Source organism: Molothrus ater, chromosome 3 (assembly GCF_012460135.2).
Source record: "Molothrus ater isolate BHLD 08-10-18 breed brown headed cowbird chromosome 3, BPBGC_Mater_1.1, whole genome shotgun sequence".
NCBI classification, from domain to species: Eukaryota; Metazoa; Chordata; class Aves; order Passeriformes; family Icteridae; genus Molothrus; species Molothrus ater.
Genome location: NC_050480.2, coordinates 36,439,047 through 36,464,775, shown reverse-complemented (window position 1 = coordinate 36,464,775; position 25,729 = coordinate 36,439,047). Strand labels below are relative to the sequence as shown.

General features: G+C 52.6%; 2 protein-coding genes across 5 annotated transcripts in view; one reads left to right on the top strand and one right to left on the bottom strand.

The window, feature by feature from the left end:
* TJAP1 (tight junction associated protein 1) overlaps positions 1-5,043 on the bottom strand; it is a 40,208-nt gene extending 35,165 nt beyond the window's left edge. For both annotated transcript variants that reach the window (XM_036379938.1, XM_036379939.1), the window contains exons 1-2: positions 4,897-5,043; positions 3,852-3,926 (exon numbers count right to left, since the gene is read on the bottom strand). The gene's annotated coding sequence lies outside the window, so the exon portion shown is untranslated. The remainder of the gene's footprint in view (positions 1-3,851; positions 3,927-4,896) is intronic.
* Positions 5,044-15,130: 10,087 nt separating this feature from the next.
* DLK2 (delta like non-canonical Notch ligand 2) lies at positions 15,131-25,557 on the top strand. Of its 3 annotated transcripts, none has more exons than XM_054514415.1 (6): positions 15,131-15,340; positions 17,795-17,896; positions 19,446-19,509; positions 21,935-22,065; positions 22,630-22,774; positions 23,350-25,557. In XM_054514415.1, exons 2-6 carry the CDS (start codon positions 17,824-17,826, stop codon positions 24,125-24,127), a joined length of 1,191 nt encoding a protein of 396 aa, XP_054370390.1. In that variant the 5' UTR covers positions 15,131-15,340; positions 17,795-17,823; the 3' UTR covers positions 24,128-25,557. The 3 variants fall into 3 exon arrangements, with proteins under 3 accessions (XP_054370390.1, XP_036237066.1, XP_036237067.1); XM_036381173.2 differs by lacking the exon at positions 15,131-15,340 and adding an exon at positions 15,534-15,644; XM_036381174.2 differs by lacking the exon at positions 15,131-15,340 and adding an exon at positions 15,935-16,929.
* Positions 25,558-25,729: the final 172 nt, after the last annotated feature.

Below are 25,729 nucleotides of genomic sequence, written 5' to 3'. Positions count from 1 at the left end.
TAGCCAATACATCAAATTGAATTTATACCTACTTGCAGCACTGATGATTCTCCTGATCCTCAACAGATTGGACATGAGCACAGGACACAAACTGTCTTCACAGACACTAGTACATTGAGGCTCATGCTACAACATACCAGAACTCACTTGAACAGCCTTAAAGCCCTGCCTTTCAGACACCTTACAGACCAAAGTCCACACCAAGACTGCAACGTGGAGAGGCCAAACTCCACACATTCTTTCCCCTCTTATAAACAAAGGGAAGAAGCAGCAAGTGCCCTGCCTGACCACTCAGCATGAAATGACAATAGCTGCAGTCTCCACGTTTATCATAAGACAGTCCTCCTCTAGGAACCACACTATCTTTCCACAGACCCTGCTCTTCACCAGCTTAAAATCCTCAACTACCAGGACTAATCAGAGCAGCTGCAGTGCTTTGTGGATTTGTTCTTTGGTTGGTGATTTGTTGGGCTTTTTTTTTTCCCCTAATGCAGTTACCACAAAAAAGCAAGGTCAGTGAGCAACCTAACATAGCACGTAAGTGATTCAATACCTTGCCCCTGACACAGACCCAATACATTAAGGTGGTTTAGTAGCTGGAGCAAGAAGCCTCAGTGACAATTATGGAACACACTGCCATTTCTTCAAAATGTTAAGAGATTGGATTAGGTCTGAAAAATATACCTTCTAAAACAAGTTCTTTAACTACAGCAAGTCTGAACATTTCCACTCCTAAGTGCTTGATCTTTCTGAATCCTGCTCAGCTCTTAGCCTCAGCGCTATTATGTGGTAGTGAATTTCCACAGATTAGACATCATGTGAAAATACTTTAAAATCATTATTCAGTTTGATGCCTATCAGTTTCACTGAATTGCATTCACCTCAACTGAAGAATACATTCCAGCTCCTTTACCCCTGCACAGCAGTCTTCCTTAGGCTTGGCACCCAGCATTGTTGAAAAGCAGAGGAAAACTGAGCCCACCCAAGTGATGCTTATACTGCATTCCAACCATTGCAAAGCTATTCTCACACTCCTACGTGGTTTTCCACGCCATTTCCTTCCTAAGAGCAGCTTGTCCCAGGAGGACACTCCGGAGAGGCTGGCTCATGTCATTCCAACTACAAAACATCCTGCAAGCTGCTGCTTTTGGCCCTCTCTGGCTGAGCATACTTGGAATAAAACCATACATGAACATCCTGACAATGAAGAGCACGGTTTCTGAGAATGGAACAAACAACTAAGTAAAAAGAGAAAACTATCTAGAAGTCAAAAATATTCAGGCAAGGTTAGATGTGAGCAAAACAAGCAAACAGCTCCTGGGAAGGCAAAAACGTGAGGTCTCAGAGTGCCCACTTGCCTTGAACAAGGCAGGGCCTGACTTGCACTCCACAGCAACTTCACCATGCCATAGAATACACAGGACAATACATCACACAGGGGTCTGCTTCATTCTGAAGTCAGAGCTTGAAACACCCTTCTCATTTCTCCTCCACTGAGCTTTACTAAAGCATTCAACACCACAGTATCTAAGCATCTACACACTTATGGGTTCATCCTCAAATCCCTAGTAAGACTGGTGTTAGCCTTTTCCAAGCAAAGAATGAAGAGTAAGAAAAGTAATGATCTGAACACAATAAATCTGTGGCAGAAATGAGGTATCTTTCTGACCATAACATCGCCCTTCCCCTCCAACCAGCTGTAAAGGTATTTCAACTTTAAAAAGTAACATTCTTCCTACTACAGTTACAGACTCAGCCAATCTAGATCTAAGGAAAAGCCCTCAGGTAGGGGAACTGGCAGGGAAACAGGATGGATGATTCCATGCCCTAAGGCATTTGTCCTGTTTGCATAGGTTACACACATAGTTCCTCTGCAGTCCTGCGTAAAAGAATCTCAGAGAGCATGGTATTTACCTGTGAAATACACACAGCTGGCTTGAATGCCAACAAGCACTCTCTCTCCACAGCTCAGGGTGTCATACAGAAAGGAGATACCTTGCCAACCAAAAACCCTCTAGCAAGGAGATGAATATACCCAGTTTCAGGACCTTAAATTTACTCTCAAAGCATTAATCAAGTCAAATGGTCAAGAAAATCTGCTCTACTATGAGAATTCCAGGTCCTGACAAGCCCAGTAAAAGAAGCAAGATGAATCAAAATGGTGTCAAGCCAGATCCTCATTTATTAGCAGAGGAATCCTACCCTCAATGTCCATCACATGCAGGCTCATTTGAGACCTCTACATGTTGCACTTCCCCCAGCAACACGTAAGGCATAGAGTTCTGTTGTCACTCTGTGCTGGAGAAGCGAGGCCCGTGACAACAAATACATAATACAGTAAATTAGTCAGGACATAACCTCCAGAACTGCTTCTTGGGTCTACACTGTAGATGTGGGACACATGGAAATCTCAGAATCCAGTTTTCAGCAGATTCTCCATAAAACATGGCAGACATTTTAAGAAGTTAAGGAGCTCACCTTCAGAAAAACCATCAGGCTCTAAGACTCACAAGCATTAATCAACTACCAAAAAATACAGTTACATTTTACTAAAACTTGTTTTCTTTGCTACCTCTCAAATAGCTTGGCTTTCTTCGCCTTTTTAAAAAATTTTATATGCCACAGCAGCTGCCACAAGCCCTTTTTCCAAGCCAGCTCTGATATCATTCAGACCAGCAAGCCAAACAAAAATCATTTGTCCATCTGACTTGATTTGCTCTGCTCTGAGACAAGAAGCAGGCAGACTTGCAGAAGACTACACCTTTTTCAAGGCTTTAGCCTATCTCCCTGACAAGCTATACCATGACTGTATTTAGGGTGGATGGCAGAGATAAGAACTGAGGGTTTGTTGGCTGCAAAGCAAGCGACTTAGCAGCAGCCAACAAACAACTTGAAACAGAGTGGAAAAGCACGCAAGGTCATCTTTAGTTCAGAAAGCTGGTTTGGAGAGTGAAGAGGCAACAGGTCTTGGCAAGTAACTCATCCCCTCTTGACCCAGTGCCTTGTTAATATTAAAGATGAAGATAACCATGGGCTGCCCTTTGGAACTCCTCTGGCCCTGCTGAAATGCATTCACAGGATTCCAAGAGCACTGGGTGCCTGGGAAGGAATGACAAACTCCTCTTGATACCACAGCTAAGACCTGGTAGCTGAAGTGCTGATTTAACACCCAGGAGCTAAAACACACTGTATGCAAAGCACTGCTGGGATAGATATAGGTGCTTTCTGCAGTGATCCACTGGGAAGTGAAGAAGAGAGCAAGGAGTTGTTATAAAGGTGATCTGACAGTGTACAATCAAAAACCAGCTGCTGGGTACCAAATAGCTGCTCCTCTAAACTGGATCTCAACAGTGAGCTCAGGTACACCTGCACCACCCATCACAGGAACAGCGAAAATTTGTGTGGAAACAAATAACCTGACAGAACAGAGGGCCACCAGAACCACCTAACTTTGACACTGCCATTATTGCAAGAGCAGGATCACCAGAAAGGATTTCATCTGGATTATGGCTGGGCAGATCCCTTGTGAATGATACAGACAGCATGGCTACTTTGGCACTGATAGAGCACATTAAAGATTGCTTTCCCAGATGGCATGTCAAGAGCACTGGCTTACATCTTTAACTGAACCCTTCTTTCCAGAAGCTCTTGCTGAATTTCTCAGGGTCACTCCCCTTTCACTGACACCCCTGGCCTCTCAATTCTGGCAATACAGGCCTACTATGATGCAGAGAACACCACAAAGAAGGCCACTGTTTCAGGTATGTGGTTCACATGTTCTCAAAAATTCAGGTAGTGATACAAAAAGAACACAGTCTGACTCAGCATTAGATCATTCCTGGCTTTCTTACCTGCTCTCTGAAGATTCAGTGAGGATTCATGGCTTCATTTTATATAGGTCCTTTATCCCAGTTCCTTCTCCAAACCTGTAAAACAGAAATGCATAGCTCTGAAAAGTTTTCACTGGCACAGAACTATCTTCCTGTGATGGATGATTCTTTTCAGTGGACAAGATCCACCTGGCATCTCTCAGATCTAGGTCATTCTCAGCCTTGGCAGATTTGTGTATCATTTCCACACCCTGATGCCTACCAATGCAACCTCATGCACACCCAAAAACCTGTGTATTAGCACTCAGCCCTTTACTCTGCTCTAGGCAGAGTGCTCAAGCTCAGAGGCAGAAGCAGTACAGCATTTACTATTCATCTGTTTTCCTTTAAAGTCTCCCCATGTTCCCAGAGGCTGCACACTGGTTCTACAGGGGGAAGCACCCCTTGCACTAGAGAGGATGTCTAGGCTGGCAGAGAATTTCCCATTAACCCTTGCCGAGTCTGACACCAGAGGAATGCTGATTCTTCCCTTCCAACCCGGCCTCTGCCAGTTACACTCCGGCTCTTTAACACACCTGCTGGCCCAGACTTGTTCTGCTTTGCAGCTCCTACTCCCTGCAGAGATGTTGCTTTTTCATTCCCCACACCACCTAACTCTCCATCGCTCAGAAACAGCTATACTCTGCGTGCACCAGGTTCTGCCTGCCGATCCCGTGCCTGCTCCCTGACACGGGTCTCTCCCCGGGAGGAAGGGCTCCGTAACGCCCTGATGGCTGAGGCAGTGGCATTACCACCCTTCCCCACGGAGCCCGTCCCTTCCCTGGGGCCTCGCCGTCCCCCCGCACTCGGCCCCCGCCCGGCCACGGTGCGACCCGCCCGAACCCGCTGTCCTCGGGGAACTCTACAATTCCTCGCCCCACACGTGGACAGAAAGGCCCACCCCGCTCGCTGGGCACCGTCCGAAGCCCGCAGAGGCCCAGGAGCGCAGGGGGCCCCGCCCGGGGCTTCATTCCCAGCCGGTCGCGCTCCCCGCTCCCCGCCCCCAGAGCCCCAGCCCGGCTCTGACCCGGTCGGGCTCGGCTCCACCAGGGGTCCCAGTGACTTTGCGGCCGGTTCGGCCTCGGTTCGGCCCCGCCTCGGGCCCGCTCCAAACTTTGCCCCCGCCCGGCCCCTGCCCCGCTCTCTCGCCTCAGGCCGCCATTTTGCCGCGGGGCACGCCGGGTAATCCGGCGGAATCCCCACGTCGCGGCGCGGCTGCGTCATCGGACGGCACGCGCGGGGGGCGGGGCGGTCCTGGCAGCGCGAGGGGCAGGGGGACGGGACGGGACGGGACGGGACGGGACGGGACGGGACGGGACGGGAGCGGAGCGGAGCTGTCGCCGTCAGTGCCGGGAGCCGCTCCTGCCCTTTCCCGCCTGCCCCGGAACCCGGGAACATCCTGAGAGGCGGCGGGATGGGAGCTGGGAACCGCTCCTGCCCCTTCCCGCCTGCCCCGAGAACTGGGAACACCCTGAGCGGCGGTGGGAAGGGTGCTGCTGCTGTCAGTGCCGGGGCCCGGGAACCGGGACCCGCTCCTGCCCCTTCCCGCCTGCCCCGGGACCTGGGAACACTGAGGGGTGGCAGGATGGGAACCAGGACCCGCTCCTGCCTCTCCCCGCCTGCCCCGGGAACTGGGAACACCCTGAGGGGCGGTGGGACGGGAGCTGTCGCTGTCAGTGCCGGGGGCCGGGAACTGCTCCTGCCCCTTCCTAAGTGTCCCGAGAAACGACCCGACGGCCTGGGGCGTATCCCAGCCTGTCGCTAGGGAAATAGAAACCCAGTCGTGGGAGCAGGTGGAGAGGGAGGCAGAAAGGTGGAGTAGTAAATGGAGAAACCCACCTGAAACGCCCCAAGGACAACTGCCTGCTTCTTAAAGGAGAGGTGCTGAGGACAGCGTGTGCCAGGCAAGAGCTAGTCAAACCCTGACACAATTTGTGAATGTGCTTTGGAATTCATTTGCAAAATCTTCCACTGAGTTGTTCTAATCTTGGGTCTTTGAAAACTCAGTACATTTTAATTTCTAACCAAATCATCCCATTTATTCAACTCTGAGCGCAGACAGGTACTTTTTCCATTGCTTTTCATGCCCAGTCTGTAGACTTACTCACCCACTGCTTCCATTTCCTGTTATCCTTTCTTTCACAAACATCTCATGAATTGATGATTCACACAGTAAACAATGGAGCCTAGTTCTGAGGACATTTGCCCGGTTCAGAAAAGTCCTGATAGAACTTACATGATGTTCTTCAGGGTACTGCTACATTTACAAAGCCTTCAGATTTACATTCAGGTAGTACCAGGCTCACAGTACTACAAACTCTGCCCAAATGGTCTCCTCTCTTACACAATAAAAGACAGGTGCTCAGCAGGACCCCACTTCCATGACCTTGGGAATATTGTCCAAAAACGTCTGCACCACACCGCGCGTCAGCCAGGGATATTTCAAGAGAGCCTTCAGTACTTGTGCCCCCATAAATTCTCCAAATCCTCCCTGTGCTGGAGTCAGATAACAAGCAGAAGGACAATGGCTCCAAGAATCCAGGCTGCCCATCTGCTCTGCACTTCCAGATTCTTGCTTCCACAGCGCCAGCTGATGAAATTTTCATAGCTGATGAGGTTTCTCATTTCCACCGGGCCTTGCTGCCCTGGAGCCTTCACAGCTGTGGTCTGTTCAGGTTTCCGTGGGTGAGCACTGATGGCAGCAATGATTAGAGTACTTTGCTCTCTTTTAGTGATATATCAGAGTAGGATCTTCAAACTTTTGGCAAGTCTAGGTGAAATAATCCCTGAATGAAGAAGAGAGGCTGATTTTCAGATGGTCTTGTCATTGACTGCTTCCATTAAATTCAACTCTTCTCAAAATCAGATGTCAAGGTCAGACCACCAAAGGGAGACAGGAACTTGACTTGGGCTGGCTGAGCACCAGTCACCTGCTCTGAGCACCAAAAAACACTCTTCCCTCAGATCCCAAAGGCCTTGGTTCCCAATCCTGCTTCCTCTCCACATACATCCGCCTTGCCTTTCCCCATATCCGGTATGCCTGTGAGCTGGACTCAGCATTGCCCTGAGCCTAGAGCTGTGACATGATGCAGAAGCATGACGCTGGGTTACATTAGATTCATTTGTACAACACCATTAATACCAAAGTGCAGCTCCCTGCTAGAGCCAGTTGCTCGCTAAAGCCTCTGAAGTTCAATTAACAAGCACCAGGTAATCTAACACTTGACTCCCAATAATCCTTTTATTTTAAGGGGCCTCTGGCGGATGTAAAGCCCTCAGCAAACAGTCCTGGAAGTACATTTGAGATTCTCTCAAATACCAGCTGAATTTATGACCCTTAGTGAAGAGCAGGGAGGAATCTCTTCAAAATACTTTCCAGCTGGCAGCACTTTATATAGACCCTTGTAACTGAATAAAATGAACCCCTGGAGGGGCAGGTGCCACCCTGTGGAAGGACAAATCCCTCTGAAGTGCCTATGGTCTTGGCTAGTGAAAAAGGAGATGCGAGAAATAATGTCTCCCCACCAGAAGAAGGCAGTGCAGGCTTGGTCCTCTCAAGTTTTCCATCAAACCTGGTCAAGTGAGGAAGATGGCGAGTGCTGGACAGCCCCTTGGTGGCTGACTTGGAGGCTGTCACCTGCCTGAGAGTTGCAGTGGTGAAGGGACCCCTATGAAACACTTGCCTCCTCAGCTACTTCTCTAACTCCAGTTGCATAGAGGATTCCCCAGTAGACATCAGCTGGGAAAGCCTCATAGGCAAAAGATGTTTCTTGGATGGATGAGCCCACCAAAAGACCAGAGACTTAGTTTAAGCAGAGTTTTCACTCTGGGATAGGCCAATACAAGAGGAGCTCAGCACCCAAAACTAACAGCATTTCAGGAACAATAAGATCAGTGAAATACTGCCAGCCTGTGACAGTCAAACAAGTCTGTGGATGCCGAATTGGACAGCCAAACACATTCTGCCAGTATGCCTGGAGCATACACCTACCAGACAAATACAGCCAACCCGCCAATAAAACAGTTGCTAAAAACATACCCACGTGTATAGTTCAGGCCATCCCACCACGTAAGAGTGAGGGCTGGGACTCAATTTTGAGTTTAATAGAGATTCAACCCTCAAAAAACCACTGGAGTCTTTTCACAAGCAAACACGTTCCCCAGCATCAGTGCCTGAAGAACAAAACTGTGCTGACCCAACCCAACCCAAAATGCTGTTTGTCTTACGGGACTGCCCAAGGCACCCACTGTGGCTGGGATGTAGTTGTGCTGGGCACTGCACAGAAAGACAAGCAGACACAATATCCTGCCCTCAAGGCTTGAATCTCTGAATCTTTTGAATCTCTCTCAAAGCACCTCTGTGAATATGAAACGGAAGGTGAAGGCAGAACTGGGGAGCAATGACAAAAATCCATCATTGCAGCACCCGGGTGCTTGGCACAGCTCGGTGGTTTCATGCCATCACAGGTTAGAGCAGAGCACGAAGCTCACACTGGTATTTCAGACATACATAGGGGCACTTTCCCCCAGCCTCTGTGCTTGAAGGATACGCTGCCCATCAACACTTGCCCATTACAATTGCTGCCTATGCAAGTCTTCTATATATTTATAAAGGCGTGTGTATAAAAATATAATTAAATAAATATATATCAGTGACCCCTACTGGCCATTTCTAACTAGCCACAAAAAGCCTCAGTGAGCTCTTGCTGAGGTGCAGTATTTCGATGTGAGGCACAGAGCGCAGAGCCTGGCAGTGGTGTGTTTCGTGCTCTCTGCACTCACTTTGTGCTGGCTGCATCACTCCTGGGGGCAGACAGCTGAAATTGGGATTTTCTGACCTCAAGTATTTGTTTGTGGCATCCCACTCATTTCTCTGCTCACCGCCAGCTCCATGCCACGATCCCAGCTCTCGCACCGAGACCTGTACAGGTGCCTCCAGCTCTTACTCTGCACAGTTGCAGGGCTCTGCAAGGGAACAGGTATTGGGCTGTGACCTTATTCAGGGTATTTTTTCCAAAAAAACTCAGTTCCCAGCTGGAACCCACACCACAGCTCCTCGAGGTCAGCTCCCTACAGAAGGAGCTGCGCAACACTGCACAGTTTCTCCTCCTGGCAGCCTCACCTTAGCCTCACCAAAGCTCACTGTAAATTCTTCACCCCACTGGGTGCTAAATCCAGCATGAGTGCTGCTGTGCAGCAGAGACTGAAGGGCCCTCCTGGATCAGTGATTTACTTTGGTGAAGGAGTGGAGAGAATGTGCCTGACAGGCAGGATGCCTGCTCCAATGCAAGGCAAAACCCTGTTGGAAGCAAAGGCTGGAGTCACTGTGTCAGCCTCAGACCAAGACTCAAGGGGCTCTGCCTCCCTTCCCCTTCGTCAAAACTTGTTTAGCTTGTCATGCTAATAAAGTGTTTGAAATGAACTGAGTTAAAAGTATGTGGAGAGGAAGGGGGAGGATGCCTCCTGGAGCGTATGGGGAGGTGGCAGAGGGCTAGGTGTAACCCCAGCTCTCCTTGGTGTGTGCAGGCAGACAGGGCTTCATCCAGGTTTGGGCACAGTGCTTGCCATGTGCAAGGGGAGGACACTCCACACGGGGGTGCGGGGGTTGGCACTTCACCACGGAACACAAATGGGGAGGGCTTGATCCCCCAAGCCCTCTGAGGCAGAGCAGGGACTCGTGGACTCTATCATGTAGACACACATGGCTGTGTGTTGTCTCTCAAAAAACCCTTCTGTGTGGCTAGCATGCGCCTCCAACTCACAGAGACTTTTTTTTTCATGAAATCTGCAGCACTGCTCTCCCTGTGGAGCTCTTGCTGTTTATAGGGACGGGTCCAGGCAGGCCAGGGAGGAATTACCTTTCCCTAGGACACGCTTGGTGCTTGGCTGAGCACACCGCTTCTCGCTTCACGGGAGCTGCTGAAGGCCAAGGAGACAGTCAGTCTACAATTAGCCTCCCTCCCAACACTCGTCCACATCCCCTGGGGCTGCTAATTATGGACTCCTCTGCAGCCAGGGTTCAAGTCTTTCTAAGCACAGGCCACAGTTTCATGAAATGACCTTGACATTCTCTGCAACAGGCTCTCCTGCCAGGTTTCACTGCAAACACCAAGATATGCCATCCCCTGTAAACACCCAGGAGCAAGCTCAGAGGCAAGCACCAAGAAAGCACAAAAGATTTGCTTCAAGAGTCTTCCATGAAATGCTTGCATGCTCCTGGTGAGATTAAGAGGTTTCATTGCTAGAGCTGCCAGCTGGAAAGGCAAAGGGAGACTGCATAGCTGGAGATGGGCTTTGAGGCACCCACGGGTGTGTGCCAGCAAAGGGAAAGCCTGGCAGACATCTCCTTCCCACTCCAGCCCTTCCAGACCTCCTCCTGGCAGCAGGAGGCAGGTGGGGGGAACGGGTACACCCCCTGAATCAGTGCCCTTGGGAGAGCCCTGACATTAACTATTGTACGTGCACCCAGAGGGAAGCCAGAAATCACAGGGCAAAACAAGATCCTATACCTTCTCATGAACTCCTGAGGGTTTTTTGAAGGGGGATTACTCAGCCTTTTGAGCTGTGGGGACACAGGTAAAACCTCTTTTCTCTAACTGCCCGCCATACATACATCACTCTCCTTTCCCCCCTCTTCAAGTCTAGGTATTTTTCCTCTAGTATTTATTCTTTCTTTTTAATTTTTTTTCCCCTGGTACCTTTGTCTTGTCTTGGATTGAAGTACTGAGGGTGGATTTGAGGAATCTGTATCTCAAAATAACGTGTGACTTAAGCTTACTTTTGCTGCTTCTCACAGCAGGTTTGAAGGCTGTAGGGTACTGAACTCGGGTCCATCACAGTGACACATGCATTCTCCCACATTCAGAGGATCCTTTCAGTGGAGCAGTCCAGCAGGCAGTCAGATTTTAGTCAGTCCTAACAGAGCAGCTGCCTGGAGGCCAGTGGAGAGTGCAGACCACCCCTCTGGAAGCAGCAGCCCTGGTGATGAGAACTCCCTGCATCTGGCTCTGGGAGGAGGAGAAGCAAGCTGATGATCAGAAGCTTGGATGGAGGCTGACACTTGGCTTGGAGCAGCTGGGAATCACCTCTCCAGGACATCTCACAGGCACCACCAGGGCATCCACAGAGTTCATCCTGCCTTGGCCTTGCTAATGGTAAATGTGTGCACCGGGTATGCATGGATGATACCTACCCATGCCAGCATCCTTTGTCTCCCAGGGCTGGGCCTGCATGGCTCAGGGAAAGGTACAAACATTGCCCTGCACAAAATTACTGCAGAATGTGCCCTTGTGGAAAGCTGCTCCTTATACCATCACCTAGAACTCGTCTTCAATGCCCTGGAGCAAGAGGGTTTATAGCTCTTTGGAGTTCATTCCTTTTTATTCTCATTGTCTATATAAATATCTAGTCAGGTTTTTTTAATGAATGCCTTTTCTTCTTACCCAGTGGCAATGAGTTCACTGGATCATCAGTGTTTAGGATGAAAGTAATTCTCCCTGTCATTCATTCAGATTGCACTTTTTTTCTCATTTTGCCTTACATCCTGGCAGGTCACAAAAGGAGGAAATAAAAGAAGCTCATGCCAAGTCTAGGCAGTGTTCCCAGATACTCTGGGGTCACAGAGACTGTGATATTGGACTTGGGCAGCATTTCTGGAGGCTTTGGGCAAATACAAAATACATCTTGGGGTAACCCAGGATGGCTACTCTTAGTGCAGTACTGGAACATAGGAAGGTGAATCCAAGGGCAGCTCCCATTCCCTGAGGCATCCCTTGCACAGCCACCAGGCCAGGGGAATTTCGTACCTCCTAATGGCATTTCTGGTGGTCTCAGCCTAGGAAGATTTGAAAAGTTTTTAGAGGCTTAAGAGCACTTTTGCCACCAGAGAGCAAAACTTGGGGCAAGGTAACACCAGATAGAGTCACCAAGACCACAGCTTGTCCTTTTCTCCATCATTCCCCAGATATGCCATCAGTTCCACTGTTGAGTGCATGCATCACTGTCTGCCAGCCTGGCCGTGCTCCACAGTGTGGCAGAGCATCAAGATGGTGCAAAGAGCGAGAAAAGAGCCAGGAGGTTTTCTACCTTTAACTCCCACCCCCTCCCTGCTTCTCTTTTGCCTGCCCCCTCCACTTCCCCGCTGAAGGCACAAACACCTACTGCCCATGGAAGCTATTCCTAAGCAATCCCGGGCATCTGGGGAATGAGGCTCTGAACAAGTATCAGAGCGTGTGTGTGTGCAGAGAGTGCACACACATGCACACACACACACACACATGCACAGCCACGGTGCTGCTGCAAAGTCAAATATAGACCTCGTGGAAGGGAAACAATGGCTGGGGTTGGGTTACATGGCTGTAGGGCCAGCGAGCTGCTGTTTGTTGTGGGCTGGGGTGGAATTGGAAAAGCAAGGGGGGTGGGATGGGGGAGAACATTTGTTTTAACCTAGAGACCCTGGGCTGGTGCTGTGCATAGGGCGGAGAGGGTGACCCAGAGCAAGAGCTGAAGAGGATGATCATTTGAGTTGGCAGCTCAGAGGTGTTTGCAGTCTTTCTCCAGCTTCTTTGTGCTGTTTTTCTGCCTTTCTTGAGGAATTAAAGTGAGCAGGAAGGGGTGAATTTCTCTGGGCTTCTGCACAGGGAAGAGTTTCTGCTCTGGAGAAGGCTTCTTTGTGAAGGAGAAGAGGCAACATTATCTGTTTTCTCAGCCCATCTGCTTCTTGTCCCTGATGTCTGGCTGCCTCCAAGGTGCAAGTTCCAGACTCCGGAAGAAAGGGAAGCAGCTTCAGCTGGTTTTGACAGGTAATTCCTCCCTCTGTCTGTGAGTGGTGACCGTGTGTTGGGATGATGGTGAGGGAGGGAGTCTTCATCTAGCATGCATTGGAGGGAAAACCATGACAAGAGGTTGCTCCAGTTCCCACTCCAGGTCCCTGCTTTGTGGGATTTCCTTCACTGGAGGGAAAAGCCATGGAGGGACTCTTATGGCTAGGAAAAAATCCTTCCTAATTCTGATCCAGCAGCTGTTCCATCTGAGACGCCTCTAGGGATGGCACGGCAGGGATCAGAGCCTAGTAGAGCAGGGTATAAGCCAACCACAGGAATCCCTTCAATGCCCACTTCTTGGGTCTGCAAATAGAGCTGCTCTGAATAAATAGTACTGGGCAGTCCACGGACTGACACAGCGAACCTGAGACACAGGATAGTGCCTGGGAATGGGACTGGAGCCCTTTGGTGTGGAGGAAGGAGTGCATCCAAGGTTCATATTGCATGAGTCTCTTCTCCCTCCTCTGTATTCCCCTTTTACTCCCATCCATCCCTGCCTGCTTCTCTCTGTGATACTCACATTCAAAGCCAAACCTAAAGCCACAAAACACATTATTTCCTCAGACATCTCACCTTCTGAAATCCCACCCTGGATTTTGTTCTTCATTCCCCTTCCTTGGAGCTCAGATCTTCAGCAACCAACTTTATCTCCTCAGCCTGGACAGCCCTGACTTGCTGGTACAGCTCTCACCTCCAAGAGAGGCAGCACAGGGAGAGCCAGGTGTCCCATTCTGCTGGCTGCACCCTAGCCCCATCTCCCTCTCTCACAGTGCTCGTGCTGTGGGCGCAGATGCTTACGGATATCAGCATGTGCCGGGGTCCCTCTGCAGGCCCCCTCCTCTCTGCCCATTCAAATGTACACACAGCATCAGAGGGTTTTCTCAGGCACGTTTAAGCAAGTGAGGTTTAAGGGCACCGGGGCAATGACATTGCAGTGCAGTGCGGTCAGGACCAGGGCAGATCCCAGCGAGGAATGCGGGAGCAGATGAGGATGTTGCAGGAGGTGGTACTCTATCTGACACAGTTACTGAAGGTAGTAGGATGCCAAGGAGGAGGTGAGGGCGAGCAGCCTACACTCAGTGTTGAAGGTGTCACCAGTAAACCTTTGGCCTCCAACCATGACTGGCAAAGAGGCAGGGTATTGTGGGTGTCAGAGCAGAAATGTGGATCATTCCAGGTCCTAGAGCTGTAGTGATGGAAGGAGAGGCTGTCTGGTTTTAAACCAAGTACCAGAAGCTGTGCTTTGCCCTCAGCCTCCCCCTCTCCTTTTTGCTGTAAACTCCAGACATGGTAGGAATCAGGGCTCAGAAGCAGGCTGAGCAGGGGATGAGAACAGATGTAGAATTACAGGAAGCATTTCAGGACAGAGCTGGTGCACACCTGTCTTGCAAATTTCCGAAGAGCTGATGGAGCAACCTAAGCAGGAGGTTTGGACTTCTCTGTCCCTCTGTCTATGGGGTTATAGAGACAGGAGGAGGAAGAGGGCAAGGAAAGTAACAGGGCTCCTGGCTGACAGGACAGCAGGAAGGAGGCAGGAAGGAGGCAGCTCCTGCAGAGGTAGGCAGGGTGGTAGGCCCCCATTTTATCGCTCAGTCAGGTTGTGTTGTCCAGGCATGCCAAGGATGAGCAAGGAGGGGTCCCTACTCAGAGCTGGCAGAGACCTTGGCTTTGATGGGGTTGCACCTGGGCTCTTACTAGGTCCTGGGACCTGCAGAGCTACCCATGGCTGCCACAGGGTGCTGACAGGGCTGTCAGGAATTGCAGAGAGCTGGGGGGGACTAGAGAAGGCGAGAGCAGGGAGAGGTTAAGCTTTGTCTAATGAGATGAGATGGAGTGTGAAAGCATCCATTAAGTGCCTGTAGGACATGGTTCTTCCTTCCTGGTGAAAAGGAGCAAACCTTGTGGGATACAGGGGTAGAAAAGAGCTGAGTGATGTGAGCTTGTAATCTAATTAAGGATTGCTAGGACCTTTGAAGGTGACGGCTATGATCTTGTCAAGCAGCAGAAAGGCCATGCAAGGTGAGGAGGAGAGCAGGCAGCTGTTTCATCTGAAGATGTGGCAGCCCAGATCCTCTCCCACGGTTGCCTTATTGTTCCCTATTGTCCACTGAAGTGCTGATGTCCACATCTCGTGAGTGGCAGCGAGAAAAATGCTGGGGACCACAGCTTCTCTGGATGGCTTCTTTTTTGGGGGGTGACTACTACAAGCTGAACCTTTATTTTAAGGATGGGGCTTCTTAATCCTACAGTGGAGGTGTTTTAGTGCACCCCGGGGACATCAGGGAGGGGCTGCAGGAGGTGGTTTTGGTTATTCGTATTATTTCACATAATCTGAGCGAGACGAAGGCTAGGATCATCGCGCACCTATTTCCGAGAGGGGCGCCAGGCTGAGAGGCTCCGTGCCCCGCGGGACCGCGCCCCAGCCCAGGCGAGGGCGGCGAGCGCTGCATCCCCCGAGCCCCGGCCGGGGGTACCCCAGCGAGGGCGCGCCCCTGCGGGATCGCCGGCCCGGGCACCTCTCGGTGCTCCGCGATCGCTGCTGGGGGCCGGGGCCACTGAGCCCTCGCAGCCGCGGCTCCCCCGGGGCGGTGGGGGCGGGCGGGGCCGTGCCGGGGTCCCCCCGGCCCCGGCGGCGGGAGCAGGGCAGGGGTGAGCGGGCAGGGGTGAGCGGGCAGGGCAGGGCGGGCCGGGCCGGGGGCTGCCTGCGGTTTGGGGCGGCGGGAGGCGGGATGTCCCGGGGAGGGAGCGGGGATGTGCAGGCACACGCAGCCGCTGGCAGGCGGCCGGGGCTGCACGGCGGCGGCGGCGGCGGCGGCGGGCGGAGCGGCGCGGCACACGCGGCGGCAGCTCGCTCCGCAGCCCCGCGCCTCCAGCCCCGCCGCCGCCGCACCGGGCATGGCCGCCCCCCGCCGCCGCGCCCCGCGATAGCCCCACGAGCCGCCGCGACGCCGAGGTGAGCAGGGGCCGGGGAGCCGCAGCGCCCCAGCCCCGCCGGGCCCCCTTTCCCCGCCGCCGCCCCGGCCGCAGGGGCACCGGCGGGGCTCCGCGGAGGGTCCCTCCGGGGCAGCCCTGGGGTGGGGTGGGGCTGGGGGAAAGGCGAACCCCCCGTGGCCGTGCCCCTCCGGGGGGCACCGGGACTTGGGGTGGTCCCGAAGCCCCGGGGGGAGGGGGTCGGGGGGACAGGCGCAGCGAGCCGCAGCGGCGCGGCATCCCCGGGGCTCCCAGCCCTGCCCCCGGAGCCCAGCCTGGAGGGGTCCCGGTAGGCTTCAGACTTGCAGCAGTGCCTGAGAGCCCGCGTCCTGGAGATGTCCCTGGTAGTCCCCAAGCGCACAGAGGTCCCTGATACCCTCGAAAGGGAGGTTAATGGACTCGGGGATCGTCCTCGCAGCACCCGGAGGTCTGGTAGCCCCCAGCCCGGCCAGGCAGAGGCGGACGAGTGGGACGGAGGGAGCTCCCTCGCCCGTGTCCGTGTGACCCAAAGCCAGGCCTGCCCAGGTGCAAGCTGCTCACTCCTCTCCCGGGCACCAGCTGCCAACCAGGATGCCGGGGTCCGGGTCGAGGCGCACCTCTGCCAAGGTGCCGCGGGAGCAGCCCCCACGGGGTGACTAGGTCAGGAGGCCTGAGAGGCTGTGCCTCGAGTAGGGAGCTGTGGGGGAAAATCAGCCTTTGCAATGGGGAAAACACAGCCTTTGCAATGGCATATGATCGGAGCTTGTGCTTCTCACAGTCCTGAAGGAACATGATACCACTCTTGAGCCCTAAATTATTTTATAAGTTTCATAGCAATTGCTTCACCCTCCCGTGAAATGCAGCAGCTGTTTGCCACTGCCCAGTATTTAGAGGCAGGAGGCAAAGGAGGGTCCTGCAAGCATGTTGTCAAAGGGACTGTGGGGAGGGAAGATGCAGCAATCCATGGTGGGATTTGGCTGGGGCAGTGGCAGTAACATCCTGTAGCCCCTCTGAAAATGCTGCATCCTTAGTTGGTGGTGGTTTGTTTGCTGGAGAGATGCTTCAAGCAACATCATTGCTTTTATGGGCTATTTTGTCCGGTCCAGGGAGGTGAAGCTCTTAGCAGGGACCCAAAACCTCTTCCTGCAATGCATGTGTATGTGAGTGGGAGGACTTATGTCCCCATCTTAGAAGTCTCTCACACAACTATGGACCAAACATAACCTTCCAGAGCTGAAGAGTCAAGCTGAAAGTGGAATGGCCCCTGTTCATCACACCCACGCAGCTGGGTAGAGTCTGCTCCATACCTTCACCATTCTCTTAACAGAACTGTTTAACCCCTCCCATCTCATTACAGTAATATATTTATGATATCACCCTCGAATTTCCTGCCCTTAACAACCCCAGAAGGCTGGGAGGGAATGAAGCATTTTTGGAAAGTATTTAATGCTACTTCAAGAGGGCAGGAGGCGGTCGGAAAATAGATGGGTGCAGGAACCTTGGGCTGACGGGGCTCTCTGCAGGACAGCTGAGGAAAAGGACCACACCTAGTGAGAGATGTGTGTTCACATTTCCTGCCTGGGGCTGCAGCCCCGCTCTAGTGCCTGTTGATGCACTCTCTTGCTTGGACAGTGAAAGAGGGCTGCTGTTTTGTGCCTGCTCCTCTGCTAGATCCACTGGACTCCCTGCTCTGCTGCAGGGTTTGAAAAGCAGCCTGGGCACTGTCAAGAACACTGAGCCCATCTATTCATGCAAATGTGCACAGGAGGACCTTATTTAACACAAAGCTGAAGTGTCCCAGATCTAGGGAGGGAAGGTGAAGGTCCCCACAGCTGGGTGGGTGTTTCTGGGTTTCTGATCTCCTGACAGCAGCTACTGGGGCAGATGCTCCAAGGTGTGCTGTAACAGCCTGAGCTATTACACACTCAGGATTGAGTCTGCACTCTAGGTTCTCCTGTACACACATTTTCAAAAGCTTTTTAATTGTTAGTGCCCCAATGCTGACTTAGAGGAAGGAGTCTGGATGGAACAGAGGGGAATGTGGTGACAAGGCTGTATAAAACTGGATGTTTCAACTCAAACTCCCAGGCAGTAGAGAGGACCTGTGGTGTCAGCCAAGGGATTTTCCTGAGCTTGCTCTTTTTCTCTCTGTAGGTGTTCATCTCGGTGGGGCCACACTGACCATGCTCAGGAGCTTCTGTCTCCAGCTCATGTCCTTGATTTGGATCCTCTTGGCCCATCACCAGCTTGTGCAAGGTGAGTCTCTGTAGACATGGGTTCTTCTCTTTCATATCCATTTTTCCAAACCTGTCCTTGGCATTCCTGAAGTCTCCTCAGTTTCCCATGCAAAATTGAGATGTTCTGACTTGGAAAAGCAGAAAATGCTGCCTGGTTGTTAAATCACCTGGGGTGTGACACTGGAGGCACCTTAGAAACTCTCGCCCACAGGGGTGGCAGTGCCTGAGCAGACTGACAGAGACATCCCTGCTGCTCTCTCCCCATTTGGTTTGGGAACCCATTCACCCTATGAGCTTGCTCAGGGGAAAGAAGGTCCCAAAAGTGAACAGCTAACCCTGGATCCAGTGAGACAAAATCCTTTCCCAAAGATTAGTTTGCTCTATCCCTGCTCTAGATAAGCAGTGAATTCCCAAAGCCTTGTGCCAGGAGAGATGGTTACAAATAGGAAAGGTGGCAATACCCAGGCTTGGGGCTGAGCAGTCCTAGGATGCTGCTCCAGCTCCATAGTGACTTGTTTAAAGGAGGTTCTGACCCTGTGCAGTGGGACCTGCTGCCTCACTGCAGCAAAATTGCATGCACAGGGGATTTCTTCCCTGCTCATTTTCCCAGGCAGCACAAAATGCTGCTTGGGAAGCCTGAGTGCATCTCGAGGCATGGGGGCTTTAATCTGTTTCAGTCCAGGCTGGAGGGGCTCAGGTAAGGACATTCACCTCCTGGGCCTGGCCTGCACAAGATTTGCACAAGTCTTCTGGAGAAACCCCCTGCTTCTTGACATCTGCTCTAGTTCTGCTGCTCATGGAGCCAGAGTGAACCAGCTCCTCTGTGGAGCTAAGATGCAAGCAAGTGATGGGGAAGAGGGGAAGGTGGAGATGAAAGGGAACACCTGCACAAAGGAGAGGATGAGAAGTGGCACAGAGAGGCCATGGCTCAGTTACAGCTTCTGTGGCTTTTAAATAAATAAACAGAACCGGATACCTGGCCCCATGTGAGGCCAAGTCCTGCTTCCCTGTGCTGGAAGGGGAGTGCTGGCAACCAGGTCCCAGAAGAGGGCAGGAGCCCCTGTCAGACTGCTCAGTGCCAATAGCTGTCCTTGGAGACAGCGACATCCTGGGAGGTGAAGAACCATTCTTTCCATTTCCATCCTTGGCCCCTTTGTGCCCCTTGCAGTACTTGGCCCTGAGCTTTCCCACCACACTTACTACAAGACCGAGGTCCCAGGTGGGTCAGTCCCTATTACACAGGTTGTCTTAATGCACAGGCAACCCCAGCTCTTGCCCAGAAGGGCCCAAAATCTAAGGGAGGCAGCAGAGAAAAGGTGGGGAAGATGACCAGAGGCTGGGTAGTTTTAAAGCAGAGCCCCATTTCTCAATAAAGACAGAGTTACAGACAGTGGACTGTGAAATCTTCATTTCTTGTGTGACATCAGTGAGTGAAAGGAAGGTGCCCCACCTTACAGTTCTGGGGACAGGTAGGCTGAGCACTTAAGGAAACACCCAGGGCCATGGAAAGATCTGGAATAATCTATAGTCTCTGCTTAACCCAAGTTCACATGTCTCTTGTCTTGTAGGGGATGACTGCAGTGAGCGCTGCAATCTCGCCCATGGCTGCTGTGACCAGGATGGGAAGTGCAGGTATGGCTTGTCTGGCTCTCTGCTGCTCCTGACTGTGACTGCTCCCCTTGATACTGTGTCCCTGGTGCCTACACCCCTGCCCAGAGCTGAAGCACCTCCTCCTCCACTCACCCACATCTGGAACTGATGACTCTGCTCTCTTCTTACCTGACACACTCAGGAGTGAGAGATTCCCCTAGCCTTTGCTCCAGTGCCTCCCTGCCCACCATCACACACAGAGCAGTGTTATTCTGCTGAGCCGTTTCTGTCTAGAGGGAAGCCTAGGACAGCCTGGCCGTGCCTGGGTGATGGGAAGCAGCCTTTAGGCTCAGATATGATGAGGGAAAGTCATCAGGCAGCAGAGCAGGCATGAGGGTTGGCCAGCTTGCTTGGCCCCCTCACTGACTGAGATGGAGGTGCTCTCCCTGGGGCATGGAAGAGAAGGCTTCCAGCCATGCATATACCTGAGGGCTTCAGGGGTCCCCTCTCAGAAGTCTGAGCTGTGGTGGAGATCTCTGGATGTTTTTCATAAAAGGTTTACCAGTAAGCTGTGAGCTACAGCAGCAGAAGTGCATATGTGGTACTTGGCATCCCAGCTCCAGCTGGTGCCCAGATCCTGCAGGGTCAAAGCTCAGAGCCTGAGCCTGCACTTCAGCCTGGGAAGCACCCATATAAGTGCTCTGGGCTGCCACAGACCCACTGCCTGTTGTCCCACTGTAGGGCCATCTGCAGCCCCCTGCTCTACAAGGCAGCACCAGGGGGCAAAGGCTGGCTTTGGGCTGGCTGGGGCACCTTGGGTGCAAGGGGGCAGACTGCTCAATGCCACCCCGTTCTCCTCACCAGAGCATGGTCAGTGCCCTTTCACAGGACAGCCCCTGGTGTCACACCACAGCTGGGCCACTTGTTCCTGCTGACTGCTGCACTGGGGAGTGTCCAGCTCTGGTTTGGCTGGGCCCCGTTTGCGCAGAGCTCCTCCCTGAGCCCTTTCAGCAGCTGTGGCTGCCTGGGGGAGCAGGGTGCTGCAAAGCCCAGTGAGAAAGGCCACATGTCACCATGTGGCAAGTGTCCCAGCTGCAGACCTTTCTGCACGTGAATTGCTGCTGCTGATTTCAGGCCTCCAGAGCATTTACTGAACCCTGTGGCTTGGCAGTACCTCAAATCACCTCAAACTCAAGAAGACTTAGCTGCTTACCTTGCCCCCTTCCTGGCAATTTTTAGGTTGGCCAGCTCCCTTTTGGAGAAGTGGAAGAGTTGATAGCACCTGCTCCTTGCAGGTACTGGGGGGTGGGTGTATCCACATCCCTCTGCTCAGGGCTGTCCAGGTATGAATGTAATTCCCCAGAATATACCAGGCACATGGCATCATCTCCAGTCTCATAGAAAAACCTCTAATTAATATATGTGTGTGTGTGTATATATATATATATATAGACACACATTTTTTTTGACCATTTTCCTCACTCCTTATCTCTTTGGAACTACATACAAGTGACCACAGCCAGCCCAGGTTTGAAAGTGCAGCTGTGGCCCAGCCCAAAAAAACTGCAGTCACCACACTTTGTGCTGAAATGAGCCCAGCCATGAAAATGAACCCCCTTCCTTACTCTAGAAACTGTGTTGTTTTTGTTGGGTTTCATTTTGTGCTGGTTTGAGTATATCTTTTGTTGTGGCTTGGTGCCACCTCCTCTCAGCTCTCATCTTGTTATCACTTGCTTTCTGCCTTGGAGCTGGCAGGTCTGAGGGATGCCTGCCACGGAAGCCATGCAGCTTGGCTTTACTTAGGCATTGCCACTGCCCTGCTCTTCTGGGGCCAGAAGGCTCCTTGTGTGCTGCAGGTTCCCCCATTGTGCTGCCCCTGTGAGCTGGCTGAGGAGTCTGTTCTGTGCACCAGCCATAGCAAGCAAGGTTTCACTGCTGGCTTACAGTGCACTCCAGACAAAAAATGATACACATTATAAAGCAGAGAGGAGCAGTGAAACACACAGACCTCAGCAGCCTCTTGTCCCTTTCCCTCAGGAAGCTCAGAGTTAGGAATGGGCTTCTCTCTGCCTGTCAGAGTGGCTGCCTGCTGTGGGAGGCACAGGAATTCCTGAGCAGGGGTGTATATAGAGTGGCTGGTTGGAGGAGAGCAGAGGGATGTGGGCAGTGAAAGTGAAGCTGCTGAGCTCTGCTGCTGGCCACTCACCCACCGTGGCTGCAGGGGGTGTCTGCGCCTGCTCTGTCTGCTTGCTTCTTTGGGCAGATGAGACATCAGTACTTACCTCTGGAGGAGGGAGCTAGGAGGTCCATGGGGCCTTTGGGAAGGTTTCCGAGCACTGCTGTACCTGTAGGAGCCCTGCACAGCGCACAGACAGCTTTTGTGCAGCCCCTGCTTGGATTTGATTTGATTTGATTTGATTTGATTTGATTTGATTTGATTTTGGTGCTTTGCCCTGTCCTCGTGTAGGTGTGATCCAGGCTGGGAGGGGGAGTACTGCGAGGAGTGCGTGCGCATGCCGGGCTGTCTTCACGGCACGTGCCACCAGCCTTGGCAGTGCATCTGTCACTCTGGCTGGGCTGGCAAGTTCTGTGACAAAGGTGAGTCGTGGGCTTGACATCCCTTCCTCTGGTGCCCAGCACGCCCTCATGGATATGTCAGCCAGCGTAGCCAGAAGCCACCTGGGTGATGCCGTTTTGGCTGCCTGGGAGATGGGATGTTGCCTGGCAGCCACAGCTGGGACCATTCCCTTCCTGCAAGAGGTCAGACTGCTGACACTTGTTCCCTGGCTGTATGGCAAGAGCCTCGGGAAATGGAGCAGATGAACTCATTGCATTTCCTGTGCTGCATCAGGACTCCAAGCAGCATTCCCTGCTTTTCCCAAGGCTTCCTGCCTTCAGCAGGTGGCTGGGGGACTCCCCTTCTCCATCCCCAGGGACTTGTCTGTACCAGGGGGTCTCCACTGGTCAGACAGTTGGCATGCACTGCATCTTCACAACCACACAGGCACTGCACTTCTGTTGCTGCATGTGCCTATTGGAGGGGTGAAGAGAGAAGCTCCAGCCATTTCTCTATCCCCAGGGGGTTTGGTGGGTTGTGTTTGCACTGAGTTGGCCACATCAACCCTCTTGTCTCCCTAATTCACACCGTTTTTTTCCCCTCAGACATACACATCTGTGAACACCAGTCCCCCTGCCAGAACGGGGCACAGTGCATCTACGATCGAGATGGGGAGTATTCCTGCTTGTGTCCGGAAGGTTTCCACGGGAAGGACTGTGAGATGAAGACAGGGCCATGTGAGAAGGCAGGGTGAGACACAGACACCATTAACTTTGGGTCACACACTGCCAAGTGGAGGCCCAGCTTGGCTTGTTACCTGTGAATTTCTGTACAGTTATGGAGTTAAGCCAAAATCACCTTTGTCTTTGGTTTAGCAGCGTGCAGTGCACGGTCCCACCAGGAAAAGGGCTTTGTTGCAATCTGAACAGATTCCTGTCCCTGTTGTAGGAGGACAGGAATCTGTTCATCATGCGTGGGACATCCTATCTCCCAGGCAGCCAAACTGCTGTAGGCATGATGAGCTAACATCCATGATGCCTTTGGGGAGCATCAGGAGGGCATGTTTCCTCTTCAGGTCATTTAGCTGAAGACCTTCCCTGGTGGATGGTGGGGCTGTGCACAGCCAGAGCCTTTGAGGAGCTTTGAGGAGTGAGGCCTCTCACTCAAGGAGACAGAAACTCCTACCCAGTCTTCTCCTAGAGATAGCTGCCCACACGGAGAGAGCTGGACACACTGACCATGCAAGCAGCTCTGTTTACCTCCCTGGGGTAGGGGAAGCTGCTTGGTCTCCAGGGCCATGACCTATCCTTGCTCTCTCCACACAGGTCTCCATGCAAGAATGGTGGGCAATGCCAAGATGAAAATGGCTTTGCCAGTAACTTCACCTGCCGGTGTCTGGCTGGCTTTGTGGGGGCTCTCTGTGAGCACGACGTGGACGACTGCCTGATGCGCCCCTGTGCCAACGGGGCCACCTGCCACGACGGCGTCAACCGCTTCTCCTGCCAGTGCCAGGTGGGCTTTGAGGGGCGTTTCTGCACCATCAACATCAACGACTGCGCCAGCCAGCCCTGCAAAAATGGGGCAAAGTGCTATGACCGCATCAATGACTATGACTGCTTGTGTCCTGACCGTTTCACTGGCAAGACATGTGAGATCTCCGTCCCTGAGCCCACCTGGTCTCCTCCCTACCACCCTGCCAACCATGAGAATGCTGGAGGCGTGAAAAGCACCACAAGTGAGACGCCGGGAGTGACGCAGCCAGAGCCCATCAGGACTGTGGTCACAGGGCGGCGTGTGGCCAACCACAGTGAGAAGGAGCCGGGGGGAGGGTTGTTGAAAATCTCTGTGAAGGAGGTGGTGACCCAAAGGGACTCAGGGCTGAGTGAAGCCCAGCTGGTGACAGTGCTGGTGTTCGGGGTGCTGACAGCAGTGCTGGTCCTCATCACTGTCCTGCTAATGCTGAGGAACTGGCAGAGAGGCCGTCAAAGGTCGAACTGGTGCCAAAGCCCTTCTCAGGCTGCAAGAAAGCTCCAAGACCAGGAGTGTCAGGTGGGCATGCTCAACACCATTTTGATTGAGCCAAGGAAGACCACAGAGCTGTGAGCTGGGAGGACTCTGAACCAGGCCCTGGCAGGTCATCGTGCTGGCAAACCCCTTGAACTGCGCCCTGCGGAGCCACACCGGCACCCACTGGGCAGCAGGGAGGGGCTCCCAGGGCAGCAAACACGTCAACAAAACCCTGGGTGTTGAGCATTGGTGTGATGGCCCTGCCTGGGTCTGAGCTGTCTCCTGTCTGGCTGGCTCAGCTGGCACTCATGGCATTTGAAGGCAGGGCTGTGTTGGGCCAGCCAAGGCACCACTGTCATCTGATCCAGCTCTCAGAAACAGGACAGGTAGTGCTGAGGAGGGCACAGCCCTCCTGCAAGCCCAAATACTGCCAGACCCTTTGTAACTCCTCTCTGTGACTACGAGAAGGGGATTTATCCTCATTTCTGCTGGTGTTGGGATGCTTCTTCTGGGGCCTTTGATACAGTTGTGGCTGCATGGGTCTCCCTGCCACAGTACTGTATGGGGTAGTTCCTGGCTGTTTCTGGAGGCTGTCATTTCAGATGCCATGTCCCTAGGGAGTGAGCAAACACCCTTGCTCCCTGGCCTTGTGGTTCTGTGAGCCAGTTCAAAGAGACTTCAAAAATCATTGCAGGTCTCATGCCCTTCTTCTGCCCTGGCTGATGCACCCTCCTCTTGCTGTCAGACTTGGGGTTACAAACATGTTCTGTACTTTCCTCCTGATAATCCAGGAGTCTCTCTGACTCACTTACTAAGCCGTCCTTTCTGGTCTGGCCACAAATGACCAAGATCCTTTGCCTCTGCAGTGTGCACTTCTGCCTCACTATTTGCTCTCCTCTGGGCCTGAGCTGGTCCTTCTCATATGTCCTCATAGGTGAAGCTGGAGAGGGACAAGGCTGTGCTGTGGCTGGTTCAGGAGCAATACAGGATCCAGGTCCTCCTTTCCTCTCCCATTCACTCTGAGGCAGGCAGCTGGCTCTAACCTCAAATCAGTCACTGCAGCGTTCCTCAATACACCAAAGGCTGAACTCCCCACAGTGGATGTGAGCCTGGGATGAACACAGGAAGCAGACACAAAACTGCCTTCTCCACCTTTGCTAAAGCATGGCTGAGAGGCAGCAGATGGTCAGGTCACTTAGCCTTTGTACAAGATCTGTTCCTGCCTGTGCTGGTCTGGTCTGCAAGCATAAGGACCTGAATCTCTCTCCCAGGACCAGGGATTTCTGTGCCTCCTCATGGGCATGAATAGCTAAGCAGTGGGGCAAAACTCCCCACAACCCAAACCCTACTACTGGCTTGTAGGGTTGCAGAGCTGGGTCCAAGGTGGTGTGAAGTGAGCCAAGTGACTGCTCAGGCCAGGAGTGAGACCTGGGAGAGGGGACTGGGGCTTCATCAGAAAGATTATTTTTTTAATACATGGATGGATTATGTACCTTTATCAAATAAAACAAGTACAAGCTCAGAAACAGTGTATCAGAGAATCATAAAACAATTTAGGTTGCAAGGGACCTCTGAACACCAACCTCCTGCTCTCAGCAGATCCAAGTAGATCAGGTTGCTCAGCAACTTGCTGAGTATCTCCATCACTTCCCTCAAGAATGCAAACCCAGACTGTGGCACAGGAGTTGTCCTGCCTTA